The 23,915-nt window shown below is 40.1% G+C and overlaps 1 protein-coding gene across 5 annotated transcripts in view; it reads left to right on the top strand.

The window, feature by feature from the left end:
• The window catches only part of AKT1 (AKT serine/threonine kinase 1), a 115,411-nt gene extending 92,501 nt beyond the window's left edge, over positions 1-22,910 (top strand). For 3 of the 5 annotated variants that reach the window (XM_073349805.1, XM_073349806.1, XM_073349810.1), the window contains 3 exons: positions 14,179-14,266; positions 20,361-20,463; positions 21,940-22,910. In XM_073349805.1, the coding sequence (XP_073205906.1) occupies positions 14,179-14,266; positions 20,361-20,463; positions 21,940-22,019 (271 nt within the window). In that variant the 3' untranslated portion in view covers positions 22,020-22,910. Of the gene's footprint in view, positions 1-14,178; positions 14,267-20,360; positions 20,464-21,939 lie in introns of those variants that run through there. The other 2 variants (XM_073349807.1, XM_073349811.1) reach the window with 2 other exon arrangements.
• The last annotated feature ends 1,005 nt before the right edge of the window (positions 22,911-23,915 follow it).

Here is a 23,915-nt window from a genome sequence, read left to right as displayed (position 1 = left end):
TTCCAGTCTGAATTTGTCTAGCTTCAATTTTGAGCCATTGGATCATGTTGTTTATTTTTCTCTCTTAGACTGACTAGCTCATTAGTAAATATTTGTTCCCCTTGTGGGTACTTTTTGGCAGTGCTAGCCCATTGGGGGCCCTAAGCAGGAATATTTTTGTCTCCCCCATTCTAAAATGAGCAAATTCTTATAATAAAAACTGAATAAGTGACCCCCTTGAGCTGCTGGCGGCCCTAAGCAATTGCTTAGTTTGTTTATGAGGCTCTGACTTAGACTGTAATCAAGTCACCCATTAACCTTCTCTTTGTTAAGCTAAATAGACTGAGTACCTTGAGTCTTTCACTATAAGGCATGTTTTCTAATCCATTAATTAGTTTCTAATCCATTAATCATGGCTCTTCTCCAAACCCTCTCCAATTTATCAATATCCTTCTCGAATTGTGGACACCAGAACTGGACACAATATTCCAGCAGCAGTCACACCAGTTCCTCTTTACTCCCACTCAAGATTCTTTTTTTATGTATCTGTAACAAAGTGGCTCACCCCTTAATGCCTGGAGGGCCTGGGGCTAGCCAACCCTGATTACTAAAGGAGGTACACCTGTGTGAGAGCAGCAGCTGGCTGCAGTAAGATGGGAGATGCTCAGGAAGCAGAAGCCTGAGAAGCTGTAGCTGGCTTGAGGAAACAACAGCTGCAGGGAACACGATTTGCGCTTGCAGAGACTGAACTATGCCCAGCTCTGGGGAAAAGGGCTGGGAACCCTGCAGCTAGGAGGAGAGACACTGAACTGGTGCTGGGGCTTGGAGGACCAGTGTATACCTGAGAACTGAATAAAGTGGACCCCAGGTGGGGAATGTTTTAATTTCCTTTGGACTATCTTGAGTTTGGTTAAGGAGCCCTAAAGAGGGGGACAACAGATGCAGGGAGCTGGAGGGCAACCTCTGGCGATAACGGGGAGATCGGGTGGTGGCCAGTCCCGTTACAGCATTCAAGGATTGCGTTAGCTTTTGTTGGCCACATAATTGCATTGGGAGCTCATGTTCAGCTGATTATCCATCATGACCCCCAAATCTTTTTCAGAGTCACTGCTTCCCAGTATAGAGCCCCCCATCCTGTAAGTATGGCCTACAGTCTTTGTTTCTCGGTGTATACATTTACATTTAGCGGATTAAAGACACACATTGTTTGCTTGTGCCCAGTTTACCAAGTGATCCAGATTGCTCTATATCAGTGACCTGTCCTCTTCATTATTTACCACTCTCCCAATTTTTGTGTCATCTACAAACTTTATCAGTGATGATTTTATGTTTATTCCAGGTCACTGATGAAAATGTTAAATAGCATAGGGCCAAGAACCAGTTCCTGGGGGACCACCTGCGCAGTTGGTCACAGTCCTCTTTCGAATAGCCCTTCAGCATTTTTGAAGACTGCGATCAGGTTCCTCCCTCAGCCTTCTTTTTTCAGGACTTAACATTCCCAGGTTTTTAAACCTTTTCTCATTTGTGTTGCTCTCCTCTGGACTGTCTCCAGTTTGTCAACATCTTTTCTAAAGTGTGGTGCCTAGAACTGGACACACTGCTCCAGCTGAGGCCCCACCAAGTAGAGCAGAACAATTACCTCCTGTGTCTTCGGCATGACACTTCTGTTAATACTCCCCAGACTATTCGCCTTTTTTGCAGCTGCATCACAGTTGCATATTCAATTTGTGATCCATTATAACCCCTGGATCGTTTTCTGCAGTACTGCCACCTAGCTAGTTATTCCCCATTTTGTATTTGTGCATTTGATTTTTCTTCCTTCCTAAGTGTAGGAATTTGCACCTGTCTTTATTGAATTTCATCTTGTTGATTTCAGACCAATTCTCCAATTTGTTATGGTCGTTCTGAATTCTAATCCTGTATTCCAAAGTGCTGGCAACCCCTCCTAACTCGGTGTCGTCTGGAAATTTTATAAGCATACTCTCCATTCCGTTATCCAAGTCAGTAATGAAAATATTGAATAGTACCTGACCCAGGACTGACTTCTCCAGGATCCCACTAGATATGCCCTCCTAGTTTGACAGTGAACCTTTGATAACCACTCATTGAGTATGGTTGTGTTGTTGTTTTTTTCCAAACAGTTGTGCACACATCTTATAGTAATTTCATCTAGACTACATTTCCCTACTTTGTTTATGAGAATGTCATGTGGGACTGTGTCCAAAAGCCTAAATAAAATCAAGCTGTATCATGTCTACTGTTTTTCCCCTATATCCACTAAGCCAATAACTCTGTCAAAGAAGGAAATTAGGTTGGTTTGGCATGATTTGTCCTTGACAAATCAATGTTGGCTATTGCTTATCGCCCTATTATCTCTAGCTGCTTACAAACAGATTATTTAATAATTTGTTTCAGGATCTTTCCAGATATCAAAGTTAGGCTGATTGGTCTATAAGTCTCTGGGTCTTCCTGTCTAATAGGCTAAAACCTTGTTTAATAATGAGGTTTTGTATGGGCACCAAAATACTAACAGCGGTCAGTGAAAGAGCCAGGATTAGAACTCATGGTCTCTGGGCTTGCAGTTTTGTGCCTCTTCCACTAGGCTACAGAAAACTGTTTAGAAGCCTTCTCCTCCCCCGCCCCCCTCAAGTCACATGATTGCTAGAACTTTGTGTCATCTTGAGACTGCCAGCAGCAGGAGTCGCCCATCCCGAAAATCAGCAACACTGAATTGATACTGGTAAGTGGTAGAGAGGGAGGAGAGAGCCCCAGTTATAAGGGAAATTGAACCATGTGATCCCCCACAATAAAATCTCTTTTCAGATGATGATATAGTGAAGTACTGTGCTTGGGAAATTTCAGCTAAATAGCCAGTAACTAATGAATCCTGGCCTGGTATCAGGGAATTTTAAGATTACGAATTACCTGTCCTATCTCAGCTGGTAATGTGTGAGAGCAGGGGTGGCCAACCTGAGCCTGAGAAGGAGCCAGAATTTACCAATGAACATTGCCAAAGAGCAACAGTAATATATCAGCAGCCGCTCCCAGCACCTCCCACCCACCGGCAGCCCTGCCAATCAGCATCTCCCCATGCCTCCTGCCCGCTGCAGTCAGCTGTTTCACAGTGCGCAGGAGGCTCTGGTGAGGAGCGAGGGCATGGCAGGCAGGGGGAAGGGACAGGGGCCTTGGGGGAGGGAGTGGAGTGGTGGCGGGACCTTGGGCAGAGCAGGGGGTTGAGCAGTGAGCAGCCCACAGCACATTGGAAAGTTAGCATCTGCAGCTCCAGCCTCAGAGTCAGTGCCTAGGCAAGGAGCCGCATATTAACCTCTGAAGAGCCACGTGCCACTCCGAAGCCACAGGTTGGCCACCCCTGTGTGAGATGTTTTAGCATTCGGCAACATGTGTTTTCAGTAAAACTGATCCAACTTCAAAGTCATGAGCATATGAGGAAAGATAATTATACTCAGCCTTTTAGTCACTGTTCTTTCCCAGAATCAATCTTGTACCCCTCTTTTTTAAGAGTAAAGGAATTTTGAGGTTTCTTTTGGGAAGCATATAAGCTTACTCATCTTGGAATGTGAACCTCAGTTTTTGTAGAAAGAGCAAAGCGCTTCTATAAACATTTCCTTTTAATATGATCTGAAGTTTTCCTCTGCTGCCTTGTGATGGATCTTAGACTGAAGCAGGCAAAAATTCTAGTGCGTTGTTGCATTTGAAATTGCAAAGCTTCCAAAGAACTTTATTATTCTTTTTCAAAGATCAGAGACCAGTAAAGCTTGAATGGGACAACGTGCTCCTCCTAAACTGGATGGCTTTGTGTATCGTTTGTGTGTGTGTGTGCGCATGCACAATCAGCAGCAAGTACCCAATAAACCCTCTAATGAGTCTCAGCCTTGCTGAACTTGGAGGAGTCTCAGCACCTGCAGATTTTATGCCTGGATTTTGACCCTTCTCATGGTAATTCCGTGTCCCAGCACTTCCAGCCCACCAGATAAAGATGGTCTCAAATGTTTGTATTCTCTCTCACATTCCAAGCTCTGAAAAAGTCATCACCCCAAGTTTTCTTTCCTTCCTCTCTTGCCTTAATGGCACTTTTTGCCCTTGTCATTAGGGAGGAATGAGAAACAGAATTAGGTCCACCACTAAAAGATAGAAAGTGAGCCACTAAGCCTCTCAGCAGAGCATCATAAACCTCTGTCAGTTTTGGAATCCAGCAATTTCAGGGGTTGTACCGTATGATCGGAGAATTGCTAACATAGTTCATATTTTTGAGGAAAAAAAGTGATCCGGGTAACTACAGGCCTGTTAGTTTGACATCTGTAGTATGCAAGGTCTTGGAAAAAATTTTGAAGGAGAAAGTAGTTAAGGACATTGAGGTCAATGGTAAATGGGACAAAATACAACATGGTTTTACAAAAGGTAGATCGTGCCAAACCAACCTGATCTCCTTCTTTGAAAAAGTAACAGATTTTTTAGACAAAGGAAACGCAGTGGATCTAATTTACCTAGATTTCAGTAAGGCGTTTGATACTGTGCCACATGGGGAATTATTAGTTAAATTGGAAAAGATGGGGATCAATATGAAAATTGAAAGGTGGATAAGGAATTGGTTAACAGGGAGACTACAGCGGGTCCTACTGAAAGGTAAACTGTCAGGCTGGAGGGAGGTTAACAGTGGAGTTCCTCAGGGATCAGTTTTGAGACCAGTCTTATTTAATCTTTTTATTACTGACCTCGGCACAAAAAGTGGGAGTGTGCTAATAAAGTTTGCAGATGATACGAAGCTGGGAGGTATTGCCAATTTAGAGAGAGACCGGGATATCTTACAGGAAGATTTGGATGACCTTGTAAACTGGAGTAATAGTAATAGGATGAAATTTAATAGTGAGAAGTGTAAGGTTATGCATTTAGGGATTAATAACAAGAATTTCTGTTATAAGATGGGGATGCATCAATTAGAAGTAACGGAGGAGGAGAACGACCTGGAGTATTGGTTGACCACGGGATGACTATGAGCCGCCAATGTGATATGGCCGTGAAAAAAGCTAATGCGGTCTTGGGATGCATCAGGCGAGGTATTTCCAGTAGAGATAAGGAGGTTTTAGTACCGTTATACAAGGCACTGGTGAGACCTCATCTGGAATACTGTGTGCAGTTCTGGTCTCCCATGTTTAAGAAGGATGAATTCAAACTGGAACAGGTATAGCGAAGGGCTACTAGGATGATCCGAGGAATGGAAAACTTGTCTTATGAAAGGAGACTCAAGGAGCTTGGCTTGTTTAGCCTAACCAAAAGAAGGTTGAGGGGAGATATGATTGCTATCTATAAATATAACCGAGGGATAAATACCACAGAGGGAGAAGAATTATTTAAGCTCAGTACCAATGTGGACACAAGAACAAATGGATATAAACTGGTCATTGGGAAGTTTAGACTTGAAATTAGACGAAGGTTTCTAACCGTCAGAGGAGTGAACTTTTGGAATAGCCTTCCAAGGGAAGCAGTGGGGGCAAATGACCTATCTGGCTTTAAGATTAAACTCGATAAGTTTATGGAGGAGATGGTATGATGGGATAACATGATTTTGGTAATTAATTGATCTTTAAATATTCATAGTAAATAGGCCCGATGGGATGTTAGATGGGGTGGGATCTGAGTTACTACAGAGAATTCTTTCCTGGGTATCTGGCTGGTGAAGCTTGTCCATATGCTCAGGGTTTAGCTGATCGCCACATTTGGGGTTGGGAAGGAATTTTCCTCCAGGGCAGATTGGAAGAGGCCCTGGAGGTTTTTCACCTTCCTCTGTAGCATGGGGCACGGGTCACTTGCTGGAGGATTCTCTGCTCTTTGAAGTCTTTAAACGCAATTTGAGGACTTCAATAGCTCAGACATAGGTGAGAGGTTTTTCATAGGAGTGGGTGGGTGAGATTCTGTGGCCTGTGTTGTGCAGGAGGTCAGACTAGACGATCATAATGGTCCCTTCTGACCTTTAATATCTATGAATCTATTAATCTAAAACCAAAAATTACTCCTTTTAGCAACACAAAGTGCTCCTGCATCTCATTGTTTCTAGTACTGTTACTCCCTTGCAAAGTATGTTGTTAAGGCTGCAGGCACATGCCAGTGGTTTGAGTGCTTGAACCTGACCTTACAAGAAATCCAAACCTTTGAAAAAAGAAAAGGAGTACTTGTGGCACCTTAGAGACTAACCAATTTATTTGAGCATGAGCTTTCGTGAGCTACAGCTCACTTCACTCCTTTTCTTTTTGTGAATACAGACTAACACGGCTGTTACTCTGAAACCAAACCTTTGAAAGTGTGAAAATCCACAGTTAAAGCCCCAAGAGAGGCAGTCTGCCATTTCCTCCTCTCTACATTAGAGTATCACAAACACGCAAGACAGATGGTGAATTTTATCATTTTGTTTCATTACATGCATGTCACAACTACTAAAGCTTTGTCTTCACCTAGAGAAATGTGACCTAAGAACTCCTTTAAGCCCTGCATACTGCTTGTAAAGCACTTCCCATCTGCACACAGTGCTTCAGCAGATCTAGACAGAGTAGAGGCTGTAAGCAGGTGTATGAACTGGTTTAGTCTAAACCATTTCAGTCTGAACCAGTTTAGCACCAGCATGAGCATGGACAAGATGAATTAGTTAAATAGTCGTCCTGCTACTGGTCTACAATGCTTGGGTGGCCTTTTGAAATTTCCCACAATCCACTGCTTCTGCATCCAACCTACTTATCTTACAAAGAAGCTGGGAAGAGAAGCTAATGTTGAAAGCAAAAACTTGGAATCATGTTATATTGTCAGTACATCTTAGATATCTGAACGTAGATGACAAGTTGTATTTTCACCCTCATAGATGCATGTGCAATAGATCATTGCCCTTCCAACTCAAAATAATATTTAATAAGTGGCTCTGCCATACAGAAGGGAACAGCACAGAGTCTGTTCTTGTGGCTAATACTGCTCATGGGGAGACAAGGTAGATGCAAACCCTAAGTCCTTGTGCATGGCTGCTAGAGAGAAGTCTCCAGGCTCAGGTCCTTATTCAAAGAAGTAATTTTTCCCTCTGGCAACCTGCAGCCACTCCCACTGCTGAGCTGATCCTCCTGAGCCCTTGGACCATGCTGAGCCAATTGTGGAACCATGCAATAAACAGTTCCTGGTGCCCATATAACCAATCCCAGCTGGAAATCTGAAATGCACCATGAAACGTTCGTTTTAAAACTTTCAAAAACACATTTTTTTTTTTTTTTTAAAAAGTCATTTCTAGTTTTGATGGAAACTTTACCATTGTAAAAATTTCACACAAAATGCTGCATGTTCACAGAGCTCTGCAAATGGGGGAGAAGCCAATTTGGAATGGTGATGGTCTCTCACTGAATGTTTATATAGGCTTAGTTCTGACCAGACCATAATTGTCAGAACTGAAGACAAAACCAAGTGGTTAAACTACCACAGAACCTGATACCATACTAACATGCGGAGGACTAGAAGAATTCTTTTGCTGACTCTGCCTCAAAGAATTCTTTCAACAATTCCGAAACCACTCACAGTTATCACGTCCCTACCAACAATCACCCCATGTCCACAGTGATAAGAAAAAGAATAATCTGACCACCATAAGAAAAAAGAATAATCTGACCAGCACAGAGCAGACTAACCCACACCCTTGATCATTACATTGTTTCACATGAAAATTAACTGTGAAATCCTTAACAAAGAACACATCCAACACAATCTCCACTGCCAAGAAGACAGCTATGCACTCCCTGAAATCTAACCACTAGATAGTGATCAGACCAGCAAAGGAGGTGCCATCGTAGTCCTCAGCCGTGATGACTACATGAATGAGGTCAACCAACAACTCTCTGACACCACCTACTATAAAGAACTCGAAGAAGACCCCATACCACAATTTACCCAGGAACATAAGGATATCCTCAAATCCTTCCTCAAACAATGGTAAGAAAAACTCTACAAACTCATCCCCCATGAGCCCACCTGTGACAGGGGTTCTGAGTCAGGAGTTGACTCAGTAACCTGTCACTCAAATCCCCACAAATTTAACTGGAATCTAAGTGGAAGACCAGATAACAAGTAGGGCCACAGCTGAATGGCTATTTAGGAGAAGCAACCCCAGCAGCTGGGAGCATATAAATAGAGAGGAAGGAAGCCCTGGAAAGGGGAAGGGGGCTGACACAGCCTCAAAGAAAGAAGATCTGGTTGCTGCTAGTACCATTCCCTTTTACCCCAGAAGTAAGAAGGGAAGTGACTGGGACTTGTATATATGTAAATAGTATGACAGTCAGCATCCTGAATGAACACTATCATAAAGCATGGTGGTGGTGAAGGTGACCTGGAGTGAGTGTGGTCTGTATCTAAGGTGGGAGAGACTCACAGGAATCCTCCCTGTGACACCACTCCATGGAGCTTCTCTATTCTTCCCAAGATACACAAACAAGGGAACCCCAGTAGACCCATCATCTAGCCACAGCATTCTTACTGAAGGAATATTAGAACTCAGAAACCATCCTAACCACTCAGGACACAAGGGACAGCTTCCTTCAGGACACAACTGACTTCCTCCAGAAACTCTGCAACATTAACAACCTCCCTCTGAACACCTTCCTTACCACCATGGATGTCACTTCCCTATCAACCAGCATCCCTTACAATAATTGCATCACTGCCTGCCTCAAATATCGACAAGACAATGGTCAACTCTCAGATTTCCCCCCAAAACACATCACCAAACTCATCCATTTCATCCTCACCCATAACAATTTTACATTCGACGACAAACAATTTGTCCAAACCATGGGAACAGCCCTGAGTACTGGGATGGCTCCCCAATATTCCAGCCTCTTCATGGGCCATCTTGAAGAAGAATTTCTAGACAAATGCACCCCAAAACCAATGATATTCTTGAGATACCACCGGTGATGTTTTTATTTTCTGGACAGATGACTTCAATTCCCTCATAGATTTCTACCACAACTTCAACCACCATCACCTGTCCATTAAACTGTCTCTGGAACACTCCCACACTAACATCAACTTTCTGGACACCACAATCAACTTCAATAATGGAACCCTTCAGACAACTATGTACAAGAAACCCACGGATCACCACACCTACATTCATAGATACAGTAACCACCTCAAACACACCAAGATATCTGTTACCTACAGCCAGGCACTCAAATACCACAGAATATGCCCTGAGGAGAAAGTTAGGGATATACACCTTAACACACTTAAAACTACCTTCACCAAACAAGGACATTCAACGAGAGAAGTAGATCACATCATGGCACGGGCTACCCAAATACCCCAAGAGAACCTGCTTCAATACAGAAAAAAAAACCCTCTGACTGCACACTCCTGATTGTCACCTATCACCCCACACTGGAATCAATATGGGGTATCATGAAACAACTACAACCCATACTTGGTGTGGACCCTATTCTGAAAGATATCTTTCCTGAATCCCCTCTTCCGGCCTTCACACAACTCCCCATCCTATCCAAGCTCATCAGCAGCAGGAAGCTCCCCACAGATCAGGATGCACTGGACCCTAATAGAACAACAGATGCAAAACTTGAGACTTATCTCTACTGCTACAATGATCAACACCCCCCCACACACACACACATCTTTCAAGATCCATGGATCCTACAAAACGTGGTGTACCTCATCCAGTGCACTAAATGCCCCAATAACAACTATGTGAGTGAAACTAGACAATCACTATAGTCGCAAATGAATTCTCAGAGGAAAATGATAAAGGACAAAAACACCATATCACCTGTGAGTGAACATTTTTGACAAAGCGATCGCTCTGTATCTAACTCTTCCTCAAAGGAAACCTGCACAACACTTTCAAAAGATGAGCCTGGGAGCTTAAATTCATAATTTTACTAGACACTAAAAATCATGGTCTTAACAAAGACACTGAATTTATGGCTTATTACAACAATCCGTAACCCATTAACCCCCCTTTTTGTCCTATGACTATAGGGATATTAATGGACCACTTCACCTTCACATATTCTAACTACTTATGCTTAATTATCTGTTTGATCTTGTATTTGGTTGTGATGCTCTCAGTATCTTTCCCAGACCTGAAATAGATCTCTGTATAACTCAAAAACTTGTCCCTCTCACCAACAGAAGTTGGTCCAATAAAAGATATTATTACCTCACCCACCTTGTCTGTGAAAATTAAACTTCAGTGTGTTTAATGCATTTGTTTAACCAGTATACGTAGAGTGCTTTTCAGGGTTGGAATGGTAGAAATTTGAACGGAAGGAAGCAGATTCTGTAAACTTAGGTGTATTGAGTATGTAGTCTTTATCATAAAGTCAGAAGGATCACACTTTAAGACCTAGTAATGAAAAGTGGCTTAAGTTAGTGCTGATTTGGGACTACATAGGAATTGGAGTTTCATGTTTTCAGATGTTTACATCTGAAATTTTATGGTATTGTAACCTTGGGGGTCCCAACCCAAAAGGTACCTGGAAGTCGATCTGATCTTCCCTTTCCCCACACTGAGTTGCCATGCAAGGGAAGGACAAGTCCTGTCCTTCCCCAGCCCAGCAGGGACTCGAAGCTAGGAGCCCCCTGATTGGGGCACTCCCAGCAGCAAGACGGAGATCAGATTTCACGAGGAAGGGCTTGTTGCATGGTCCGTGACACTTTTTTCGCAGCCATGAAATTGATAGGGCCCTAATTGTAATCCTGTCAGTGATTTAGGTATGCAGAATGATTACTGTATTTGCACTTGGTTTCTCTTCAGAATGATAGCTGGCTGTCTTTCACTTCTGGAGCACAGATGTTTGCAGTCAGATCATTAAAATAACTTCCAGGCTGCATGCAGTTTTATAAGTTCAGAGAATGCACATGTTTCATGGTTTTTTTCTAAGCACCTTCCTAATGATGATTTTTCTCTTTTGAACCACAAGAGATGATTATTGTAAAAGGAAGATCAGCCTATTTCAGCCATTTATTTTTTATCACCACTGCATCTAAAATGATAGTACAATAGAGTAACAACTATATTTTTTGCTCAAACATGAGAATTCAAGACTAGTCCAGAAGGAAGACAGGCAGTCCTTAAGAAAGAAGTATGAAATAAAAAAGTTTACCAACCAGGAGATCCTGCATGTTAGGACATGTTCCTTTCATCATCTTCAATGCAGCTTCCTCCTGAGAAGCAACACTTCTCATGATGTTGTTTCATTCGGGCAACCAGGCCTTGCATTTCTTTGTTGCACTGTTTGCATTTTGCACGCATCCTGTCTTACCCACAGGTAGAGGAGCTTCATTAAAATATTCCCAAACTGGGTCTCTTTTACGGTCTGCTGCCACTATAGGTTTTCCCTTCTAGTGAGAGAATGGTATAGTAGATCAATGAAGGCTACACTCAGAAAGACCTCAAGACTCCTGGAATATGCTGCTCAAATGGTTTCACTTTTGTTTCTACTGCCTGTCCCTCCCTTCTCACATTTATCTCCAGACTTCTTCTCCTTGTCCAGATCTATTCCGCTCCCAACAATCTTCTATTCATTGAACTTTTTGAAACTTTTCACTTTTAGAGAGAGGTAAGTGATTGACTCTGTGTACACAAATTTGCAGAGGGACAGTAGGGTTGAGGTCTGTTATTTCTCACCTCTGTATATTATTTATTGATTGATTGATTTAAAAACATTTTTGCTGTTAACAAGCATGTTAGCTCTGGAGACACAAATCCACAGTTTGAGAACTGCAAAACTAAGCCTCTCTGATGGTATCTTCTAGACTGAGCACTGAGTCCCACTGGGTAGATAGAAAGACTAACCGAAATAATCTATACAGAAGCCCCTGGAACCCCATAAGATTGCGTCCCTAATCCATGAACTATTGGAACTCATTTACAAAACTTTTCTTAAACAGTACATGAATATATTGTCTCATACTATAGAATTAGACTTTATAATCCCTATTCCATTATGAGATATCTTTGAGCTATAATGTATCTTAATTAAAACTATCTTTAGATAGGTTTTTTCCTCAAAAAGCATTTTATAAAAAAAAATCCAATTTAAATTAAAAAAATCTGATTTTTTTTATTTATTTTTTTTTAAATCATTGATTTTTATCCACCCTGATTTAGACTATAGTTTTTTCTGTAGTTTCTAGGTCTCGGTTCTCATTTAATCTTTGTAATATTTCACTGTAAACTTTTAATGGTGTATTGCTTTTATAGTGTTATTTATATCCAGTTAGGATTGCAAGAATTGCAGAGTGAAATTGTGTTGTGGCTTGTGTTATAAGAGGAAGTGTGGCCCAGTGGTAAGGTGCTAGCCGGGGACTTGGAGTCGTGAGTTCAGTTCCCAGCTCTACCCTATTTCCTGTGTGATTGGGCAAGTCACTTAGCCACTCTGTGGCTCAGCTTCTCACCTGTAAAATGGGGATGGTAATAGTTCCCTACCACACAGGGGTGTTTGGGAGGATAAATACATTAAAGTTCATGAGGTGCTCAGAAATTATGGTGATGGGCACCTTATGCAGGATGTCAGACTAGATTATCATAATGGTTGTAATGGTACCTTCCAGCCTTCATATCTGTGAATTTCATCTGTCTGAAGGTGATAGGTGAACTAGAAGCCTGTTGATCTCTGTGTGTGTTTTGTTCCAGAAGAACATGCTTTTTGTATTGTTTGGATAATGTGGTTCAGTCTTTGAGAGAAAGCATTTCACCCATATAATAAAGTTAAAACTCCTGTTGACTCAGGGCTTCTCTACACGTTAACTGGAACAAAAATAACTAAATTGTTTTAATTTATACCTGTAATTATGTTGGGTCATGTCTGTGTGAAGACTCTGTCGTAATAAAAGTGCCCTATCTCGATATAATTTAAATCAATAGAAAACCCATTGTGTTTCCCTGAATCCAGGAAGGAGGGTACTGTTTGTGTACAATTTGATAATATTATTTGTGTTATTATAGCACCAAGTGTCTTCTTATAATTTACATTTACATCAGGTTGCATAATTCATTTCTTTTTAAAGCCTTGTGTCTTTCACTGTTGGTCGTTAAGATCATTTTGGCTTCCAAGAAAATATCCCAGCCCACTGAGAAGTGACTACTCCTTGTAACAGAGTTAGAAGGAAGTCTGGCTAGCTCAGTCAGGGCTCACTCAACTCTTGTTACAAAATGTATTTTTAAGCTTCAGCTCTTCTCTGAAAGTTGACTAAAATGGCAACATGGGGTTCTGTGTTTGTGTTTCATTATCTTCCATAACAGCTTCTTAACAGTGAGAACAATTTACCAAGGGTCGTGGTGGATTCCCCATTACTGGAAATTTTTAAATCAAGATTGGATGTTTTTTGAAAAGATCTGATCTAGGAGTTATTTTGGGGAAGTTCTATGACCTGTATTATATAGGAGGTCAAATTAGATGATCATAGTGGTCCCTTCTGGCCTTGGAATCTATGAATCATATCAAATATTTCCACAAAGAGAGTTTTTTGATGGCCTGTAAGTTATGCTTCCAACAAATGATTAGTGTTCTACAGGTCAAATTCTGCCTTTCTTCATTTCTATGGTATAACTCCCATTATCTTCAGATTTTAGCTTTAATTTACACATGAGCAAACCTCATTCCCTTTTCCTAGTTGCCAGGTGTAACTGATTGGACCTCTAATTGGAACACAGTAAAACTTAATGCACAAGAAGGACTAGAATCCAGCTCACTCTCCCATAGGGATGCACAAGCTCTGCATGCTAAAAGTAATAACTTACTTTTGCCACTAAAACAAATATGAATTAGAGCAGAGATGTTGAGTAAGAGAAGCCCCCTTTTAAAGTCACATAATAGAACTTCATTTTGAGGTCAGATAGTTTGAAGCACAAATTTTAGATGCATCTTTTTCTGTATCAATAATTTGTCTCTTTAAAATAGTTCCACTAGAGGTTTTGAAAGCATGTTGAAGTCTGAAATGGACAATCAAACAGTATTCATGAGTCTTAGTACACGAAACAAATGCATCAAGGTAAAGGCTTGTTCTCAGACCCGAAACTGATAAACTGTTGGTTACTTAACCATATAACCCATGACTTCCTCACTTCTCAGTAATAATCTTATTTGAAAACTACATATGCTCAAGTGTTCTTTTTTTTTTTTTTTTTTTGCCCCAAAACAGGTTAGGTGGTGGCTCTGATGATGCAAAGGAGATTATGCAACACAAATTTTTTTCTGGCATTGTTTGGCAAGACGTATATGAGAAAAAGGTACTTATAATAATTCCTCTGATGTAAAGTGGGTTTGTGGAGAAACTGAATACGTTTGAGGTGGTCCCCTATATTGGTTATTGAAGATTACTTCATAAAAAAGGTTTGCTATGTTTCTGAGTCAGCTTTTCTAAGCCAGAATTGTTACATAGTTCTTACACCAATATAGTTCTTTATTTCTAACTAAAAAATTCCTGCTAAAGAAAACATATCTAAATCAATAATAGGAGTAAAAGAGAATCTGTTAGGTCAAAAATGGCTCAAAATATTAGTTTTTTGTAAACACAAGCTTTTACAAAACTGGTTTCCATGAATTCTGTTTTAATTCTAGTTGAAACAGTTTTCTCTTTAACAAGTGATACCCCTAAGATGCTTGAAGCCCAGAAACTGGCTCATTGAACCAGTGCCTGAGACTCTGAACATGAAACTAATCAGAAATAATAGCGAAACTGTTTTTTGCTTTTTCGCATTTCTCTCTGTTTGAATAATGCAAATAGACTAGATCAGACAAATAGCATAAACACAGCAAAGTAAAACTTGGATTTTTTAAAGTTAGTCCAGTTCTAGTAAGGGGTTTGTGACAAAGAAGGGAAGGACAATTTTAAGTATCTGAATTCATGGTTTGTCACCTTCTTTTCTGAAGCCCTGCCCCCATGTTCTCTAACAAGAGCCCCTAGAGTCAGAAAGACTGACCAGCTGCCATGTGACTGGCATAACCACTATTCTGTCAGTGATGTCGGCCTCAGTCACTTCCTCCTTCATTATCTTAGTGCCATCTTCCACGTTGCCCTCATTACCTCTTCCGAGAGTTTCCCTCCACTCATTCAAGTCCCTCCTCACACACACTTTTGTCATGACACCCACATGGAACTCAGACATCTACTTAGTGATAAAAAGAGAAACTACTTCATCATGCCATGCACTAGCCATTGTTGAGTAACGGTGTGGTTTTATTCATGTTATCCCACTTTGCCCTCCGTACTGTCTTGTTTTCCCCGCATCATATCAGAGCTAATTTAATTAGGAGGCAAGAGTCATATCTTCCCTTGGTTTTGGAAAGTGCTAAAGCCACCTTTGGGCCTCAGTAGGCATCAATAATAATTTATTTTTAACCTAAAAGTCTCTTATTAATGAATAGAAATGTATGATCTGCTCAGGGTTTTAGCTTTTGGTATAACTAATGTAATAATATGTTAGCAGTTTCCATATCATACCAGTAGAGATTAACATTGTGGGCTTTCCTATTGTATTGGGAGTACAAAGGGTACCCTATCTTCTCCTTCCAAAACTTCCCTCTCTCCTTGCAGAAATGTGTCCCTCTTTGTATTCCTGATAAAGTTATGAAGATTTTGAATAGTCCCCTGGAGAACGCAAAAGATACAGCAAACAAAATGTAATATGACATGCACGTTCCTAATACTAGAAGACTCTTGTATTAGAAAAGATGGTTGCCCCTTTATATCATTTCACAGAAGGGAGAGAGATGCATCTGAATCCTGATGAAATATTTCAGCATTGCATGTTTCACACTTGAATGCCTATACATCATTCAGCATATATTGATCCTTTTAAAGGATGCTGTCCAGGTTGCCAGACTAAAATTTTAACCTGTTGTATTATATACACATTTTAATATTTACAATATAACTCTGCCCTTCTGCTTCTGGAAAATCTGTCATTTCCTCTAAAAGAAAAGGTTGTAACCGACAGAACTCCAACTCTTCTGCTGGGCAAGTGGAAAACAAACCCTAGAACTATGTTAATTCATGATCACACATGCATGTTTTACTGGGCGCCTCTCATTCTGCCTGCTCTATTCTTGTCAGAAAGCAGAGTTCTGAAATTTACAAGGATCTCAATTCTTGAGAGAATAGGAGTTGTGTATATTCCATACTCTGTCTGCTCCCCAGACTAAGGCAGCCAAACAAATTGGAGGGATAGCAAGTCATTTATTTGCCTTTTGTGCATCTGCCAGGAAACAAAGAGCTGTCTGGAAGGTCTGATTTTGGGTCTACTAGCCTTGACAATATCCCTTTTAAGACCAGATATCAAAGGAGACTGCCACATGCAGAATGTCTGCAGTGAATTTATCAGGTCTTGGACTTCTGCGTGCCAGCATTCTGACTGCAGAGTTTACACAGTTCAGGGTAAAAAATATTGTTTTTAATATGATCTTCATGAAGCTTATAGTGCGTGGTGACGGGCCAAAAACTTCAGTCTTTTTTTCCAGTCCCTCCAGACCTTTGCTGCCTTGGGGAAAAGAGTGCCTGGATCAAGACTACCTCTGACATTGTCTTTGCAAAACCAAAACCCAGCCTCTTTGGCCCATTTCTAGCAAGTAGGCAAATCAGAAATTGGATCTAAGACATTATCTACTGTAGAAATACCCACTCTGTGAAAGCCAAAGAGACAGGTTTAAGTGGCCTGGAGGAGCTTCTGAAAGTGATAGAATATCACCCCATAGTGAGTGAAATATGCTACATGAATCTCTGGAACAGACATGGTTCCCCAGTGTCATCAGGAAATGTTGAATATGTTTACATAATTGAGATTTTGTATGAACAAGGACATTTTCTGGGAGACAAGACCTTGCTTTGAACAACAGGGAGTTTGGCTGAGTTTGTCTAGTCACAGAAATTTAAAATCTTTATCAGAAGATCCCTGCTGAAAATCTTTGCCATTTGTCCTTGGAGAAGGCTGCATTTTAACTGTGCAGTACTTCATCCTTCCACAAACTCCATGTAAATATTGATATTTTAATTGCATCTTCTCACCAGTTTCTCTTGGCTAGGTAAGCAACTTAAGTCCACGTATCTTATGCTGGCATGCAGCAACATTACACTATAAGTGGCACCTCTCAACCATAGTCTGCTGAGCTATTGCAGTGAGGGCTGCAATCCACTTAATAAATCCACTTAATAAAACAAACCTCACCACTCCTTGCTACATTCTCCCACTTCCCCTCGTAGTTCAATAATCCAAATCTGACCATATGCAAAAATATTTCCCTCGTTTTGTAGGTGCAGCTCACCCTGTCTTAGATTGTATTTTACAAATATTTTGTAAAAAATAATCTAAAACACATCTTATACTTGTTTTCTGTTTCCTTCTGTGGTTCCCAGTCATTCTCTAGCATAGAGTTTAGGTTTCTGCTGCAGAGCCCGAGTCCTTAATCACTCACGCATTCTGAGACTCAGCACTGCAGACAATTTAGAGAGTGACGGGGAGCAGCACATGTGCCAAAATCACCATTAGCTAAATGGGTTATGGATAGAACAAACACGCAAAAAGGGCCAAGCTATTGCTTAGATGGAGAAACTGCCTTATGGATGATCAGAATATTGAGGGTTCAGTATCAGGGAGAAAGGATGTTTATCCTCACAAAAAAATAGATTGGTCGGACTCACTTGCAAATAGGATTGTTATCTTATGAAATGGAGCTCCCTTCTAATGTACCTCTAATAACATATAGACTACAAAGCCTTCATTTTTAATAGGGTCCAATAATTTGGGGTACTTAACATTGATATCTGAACCATTAGTGATTATCTTTGAAAAGTCATGGAAGATGGTAGAGATTCCAGATGACTGGAAAAGGGCAAATATAGTGCCGATCTATTAAAAGCTGGAGTATTGTGTTCAGTTCTGGGCATCACATTTCAGGAAGGATGTGGACAAATCGGAGAAAGTCCAGAGAAGAGCAACAAAAATGATTAAAGGTCTAGAAAACATGACCTATGAGGGAACATTGAAAAAAAAATTGGGTTTGTTTAGTCTGGAAAAGAGAAGACTGAGAGGGGACTTAATAACAGTTTTCAAGTACATAAAAGGTTGTTACAAGGAGGAGGGAGAAAAATTGTTGTTCTTAACCTCTGAGGATAGGACAAGAAGCAATGGCCTTAAATTGCAGCAAAGGACATTAGGTTGGACATTAGGAAAAACTTCCTGTCAGGGTGGTTAAGCACTGGAATAAATTGCCTAGGGAGGTTGTGGAATCTCCATCATTGGAGATTTTGAAGAGCAGGTTAGACAAACACCTGTCAGGGATGGTCTAGATAATACTTAGTCCTGTCATGAGTGCAGGGGACTGGACTAGATGACCTCTCAAGGTCCCTTCCAGTTCTATGATTGAGACCTCTTAAAGGGGCCTGAATTTCTGAAAGTGCTGAGCACTTATCCAATCCTCAGACTCCTTCAAGGTATCATTGGACACCCAAAGTGATTAGTTAGTTTTGAAAATTTAGGTTTAAAATATGTATATTGTTTGCATATTGTAACTGTATTAGGTATTTATAATAAGGGCCATTTTTAAAACAGTTGTATTCTCACTTCCCATAATGTTGAATTGTTAGTTCTAAACCTCACAGGATTTTTCTTTGAAGTATCACCAGATTCTGTGTCTGTGGATCATATTTTTGTCTTTAATTTTAAATCTAATCTGAAATAAAATTAAAGGGGCCTAATGGTATTATTTATTGTATGTATTGCAGTAGCAACTAAGGAAGTGTTATTTCCCCTTTTGCGTAACACAGGAACTAGGGTCAGGTTAATAGGCAGCAGGTTTAAAACAAACAAAAGGAAGTAGTACTTCACATAACAGAGTCAACCTGTGGAACTCATTGCTAGGGGATGTTGTGAAGGCCATAACTATAACTGGGTTCAAAAAAGAATTAGACAAGTTCATGGAGGATAAGTCCATCAATGGCTATTAGCCAAGATGGTCAGGGATACAACCCCATGCTCTGGGTGTCCTAAGCCTCTGATTGCTAGATGCTGGGACTGGACGACAGAAGATGGACCATTTGATGATTGCCTGTTCTGTTCATTCCCTTTGAAGCACCTGGCATTGGCCACTGTTGGAAGACAGGATACTGGGCTAGATGAACCATTGGTCTGATCCAGTGTGGCCATCCTTAAGTTATTTGACCTTGTTGTGCCTACACCAGGGACTAGGTCAGCATAGCTACAGCACTCACAGTGTGGATTTTTCATGCCTCTGAGCACCATAGCTACGTAGATCTGTCTTTTAATTGTAGACCAGGCCTGAGTGATTTAATGTTCTGCTTAGCTAACGTAGTCCCTGCAGTTTCAGTGGGATACGGTATGCTTCCATGATCCCATTCCCCAATTGTTGTGTTGCCTAGTGTAGTGTAGTTGCTATTACGACTGCCAGATTTATCCCCAGTGGTGGGTGAACTGATGCCCAGCATCATGTCCTCTGTGGAAGGGCTACAGACTGTGACTTCACACTCAAGTTTCTGCTGTATCATGTAGTGGGAAACAGAACAAGGTTTGTCTACCAGATATGCTGCCTTCCAGAACTGCACATTACAAAATCCTTTGGAACGCTGCATCTGCATAAGACCAGCATGGTGGGCGTGCTACTTCCCACGCTCCCTCCTCCCTCACCCCATTCAAACAGCTCTGTTTACCTACAGTCCTGCTGCCGGACTCCCTGCTTACACGGGGCTTACTTCTACCCCTCACACCCAAGAGAGTTTAACAGCACAGCGTAGGGTCTTATTAGTGCTACTCATGGTTTAGCCAGAGAAGGATGCAATGTAAGAAGCTCTCCACTGACCATGCCAGTTTCCCTTAAACCTTCAGAGCTCCAGAAGTGCAGAGTTTATATCCAGTTGTTTCCATGGGATAGGAGGGAGCTGTAAAGCCACTGAAGTACAGCTCCTCTGCCTCTGAACAATTTTGGGTAATTAGGCAGGCTTTCTGCTCCTTTTGCCCCTCTCCCCTGCCTAAAGCAGAGGTGATAAGGCCTATAGTATGTATACTATTTTTAAAAAACAGACTATTAATTTCTTAACTGTAAATATCAGCTATTTATTTATTGCTTGAAGTAGCATCAAGAGCTCACAACTCTTTCTACTGCAAACACGATTTAGAAACAAAGCCGTTCACATCCTATAAACAGCAAATGCACATTTAAATACTTTGTATTGTATACGTTTCTTTCCTACGAGCCATGATTTTATTAGCAGTATAGGAAAAGTCACTGTGGTTTATAGCTGAAATTCAAAGCCAACCTATAAAGAATGTATTTCAATAAACTATAAGCTTGCAGTATTTTTGTGTCTTTCAGCTTATACCTCCATTTAAACCACAAGTTACATCTGAAACAGACACAAGGTATTTTGACGAAGAATTTACAGCACAGATGATTACAATCACTCCACCTGACCAAGGTAAAGTTTCCTAAATATTTCTCTTTCTTTTTAGGCCCACCCCAAGATAATATTCAGTAGTGTTATCTGGCCTTATAGAAAATATCAGAGAAATGTCCGTTCAGATTCATCTGGGTTTCTTCATATACAGTAATTAAACTGTATGATTATACTTGATCATGGTGTTAGTAAACTGATATGGAGCTTTTCACTGTTAGTTTGCCTATTCAGATCTGGGATGGCGGCAAAGATGGGTCCATACCAAACTTCCAGCTCCAGCTTTGGGATGTTTAGAAATCTGAAACTGAATTTTGCACCCTGAGCCCATCTCTAATTGATAGTACCAGAAAGTTGTTATCTAGTGGCTGCTCAGTGAGCTATGTGATTTGATCTGGCGGTCTGAGTCCCTATCCTCATAAATACCTCGAAAACCAATACTATAACCGACCCCATTATTAGTAGCCTCAGCAGAGAAGCAAACTATTGACTGGGCATAGAAACTGAATTGCCCTCTCAGCCCCTACTGGTGGTCTCTCCAGTCTAGTGTTTTGGGGAAGTGTAAATGACTGTACCCACTCCACAGCTAAATAGAGACTTCCAGTCTGGTGCCTTTCACAGGCATAGAACATCATAAAGAGAACTGAGTAGAAACTGGATTTTTTGTTGTGGGGAGTTCTGAGAGTTCAAAATTTGGTTTCTGTTCTGAAATGGAACTAAAACAAAATATATGAAATATCTTAGAAAATGAAGTTCTGAGAAAGAATAATTTCAGGTCAGTTGAAATGTTTAATTTTGCAAGATCAGAAAGTTTCATTCTAATTTTGACATTTTACAAAAATTGATATAAAAATGTTAATAAGTTGTTTCAAAATAATAAATCAAAATGCTTCATTCTGAAAATGTCAGAACACTTTGCACTGGCTCTTTTCCAAATGAAATAATGTTCAAATTAACAAGTTTCCTCAAAACATTTCATTTTCAATGAATTGGCATTTTCCAACGGAAAAACATTCCGTTGGAAAATTTCCAACCACCAATATTCATAAGCTTAGAAATGCATACACATACACATGGTGTATATTAACAAACACTTGTTGCATAATGGCTAATGTGCTTTTTTAATTTAAGTATACTCTATTTCCATGGTAACTTAGCATTCACTTTGTACTACTAGACACGGAGGGGTGAAAATTCAGTACAGTGAGTATGTATTCAGCCATACAACTTCCAGCAATGTTAAATGGACACCAACACAGCTACATCTCTGTGCTGAAAATTAACTTCTTCTGTGACTTACATTAAATAGAGAGTCAAGGCAGGTCTTAAGTTTGATGCCTTTCTGTTACTATCTTTAGCTATATTTTTAGTTTGGGGTCTAGGGGGGAAGTTACAATGCATTTGTTCCAAGACATGAAAATCATTAACCTCCGCTCTGTTTAAAATCAAAATATACGCGGCATTATTCAATGTGGGTAAAATTTATTTTTCTCTTTGCAGATGACAGTATGGATTGTGTAGATAATGAGAGAAGACCTCATTTTCCTCAGTTCTCCTATTCAGCCAGTGGAACAGCTTAATGTTTTGCCTTTTTTCCCATTCAGAAACAAAACAGACTACATTTTGAGGACCTTACTTCAATGGACACTAGAAAACTGTCTACATTATCGGAATTACAAACTATGTTTGTACTACAATTTACATGAATTTGTTGGAAGCCTCACAGATTCTGTATTTAAAACAATTCTCTGATGCATTTTTGAGAAGAAAACATTTAAGAATGGATTTGTTTAAGTCAACCTTTTATGCTGAATGACTAGGTTTTTAAGAATACGTACCAAAACAGTTTACATTAGAAATAATTAAGATATTCAACATATCAGCAACTCTGACCAGAAAAATCCCCTTATTTTATTTATTTCATACAGGTCATTATCTAAATATAGAATCTGCACTCTGAACAATTAGATTTATTTAGGAAGCTATAAAGACTTTAGTAGCTAGTGCAATAATATAAGCAACGAAGTGAACAAACTCTGGAGAGTTAAAGGTTCAAACTCACTTTGGACAGCAATGAAGTGTCATCCTACTCCAGAAAATCAACTATAGGAACAGCATTAATGGCCTCAGTGAGGTAGTTCAAAAAGCAAGTTATTTTGTTATAACATCTGCTACAAGACATTATGTATCAAATTGAATTCTGTGGAATCTAGTCCATTTCTACATCGCACAGATGAGTATTCCCTTCAAGATAGTGCATTTAATTATTCCATTTGTCTAATGTTTAAGAGTATTTAACAGGATTGGCTGCTCAAAACTTAGAAAACAGTCTGATTACCAATCTAATCTAAAATGCTGTACTGCAGAATTGCCCCACTTTGTACAGTGTATAAAAAGCCACACAGAGGTCTAAGGGAGAAATTCATCTTGATGAATGAATCAACCAAACAGAAGTAAATTATGGCACTGAAGTAATGACTTGTCGCTGCTTTTTTTTTAAAGAGAAGTTGTATAAAGATACGTAAACAATTACTGTTTGCATCATGCCAGACAATTTCCTCACTCTTCAGTGTGCATTCAAGGTATCAGGCAACTGTCATTGGTGCCTTCTGACTCTTGAAGAAGCACTTTAACGTGTTTCCCGTAAATAAGAAAAAAAGCAAGAAGGTTGAAACTTTCTCTGTGTTTGAGTAATAGGGTGTTCAAGTGAATATATTTTGTTTTTAATCTTAGTGAGAAATTCCCCCACTCCCTTTTTTGTTGTTGTATCATGTTTCTTTGTAACTTTCGTAAAAACAGTCTTATTCTGCCTCTACTGCCCAAATGACTTTATTCCCTTGTAGGTTGCATTCTTTTAGATCGCTTTTTGTTTTCATTCTCTTGACTGTATAAAAATGATGAAATGTACTGCAGTTAATTAGCATTTATTTTTTTAATTTGGAAGAGAGTGTATTGGAAATACCCTCACTTCCCCTTTCCACGAGAAACTACTGTGGTCCAGCAGAAAGCCCATTGCCGTGACTTTTTTTTGTACACAAGGTTCGACTCTAGTATTTTTACTTATGATATGGAAGTTTCCCTCTAAATACTTAAATAAAAATTGCTTAAACACGGTAGGTGCTTATTTCTTTTGATAGGAGCTTTATGGATTCAGAGGAATGTGAAAGCTGTTCTCAAATTTCTCTCCATCGTTCCCTGATCCAAACTCTAAAGCTCTCACCTCTGTGAGTGGAATTTGCCTTCCCTACACTCCTTCCTTTTGCTGCTGGTTTAGTAACAGGTGTTTTCAGCAGTAGATTGTTAAAGAAATAATTCATTCTGCACTGGAAGATCTTCTCTAGGGGGGATGAAAAAGGAAGGGACTCACTTTGCCATGTTTAGTCTGTGAGCTGTTGCTGATGTCAGTGGGACTAATCATTAAAAGTATGCAGGATCAGGTCACCTGAGCTCTCTGCACAAGAAAGGGCTGGAGTATA

Source organism: Lepidochelys kempii, chromosome 6 (assembly GCF_965140265.1).
Source record: "Lepidochelys kempii isolate rLepKem1 chromosome 6, rLepKem1.hap2, whole genome shotgun sequence".
In the NCBI taxonomy this organism is placed as follows: Eukaryota; Metazoa; Chordata; order Testudines; family Cheloniidae; genus Lepidochelys; species Lepidochelys kempii.
Note: the sequence above shows the minus strand (reverse complement) of the source record. Positions and strands in the feature narration are given on the sequence as shown.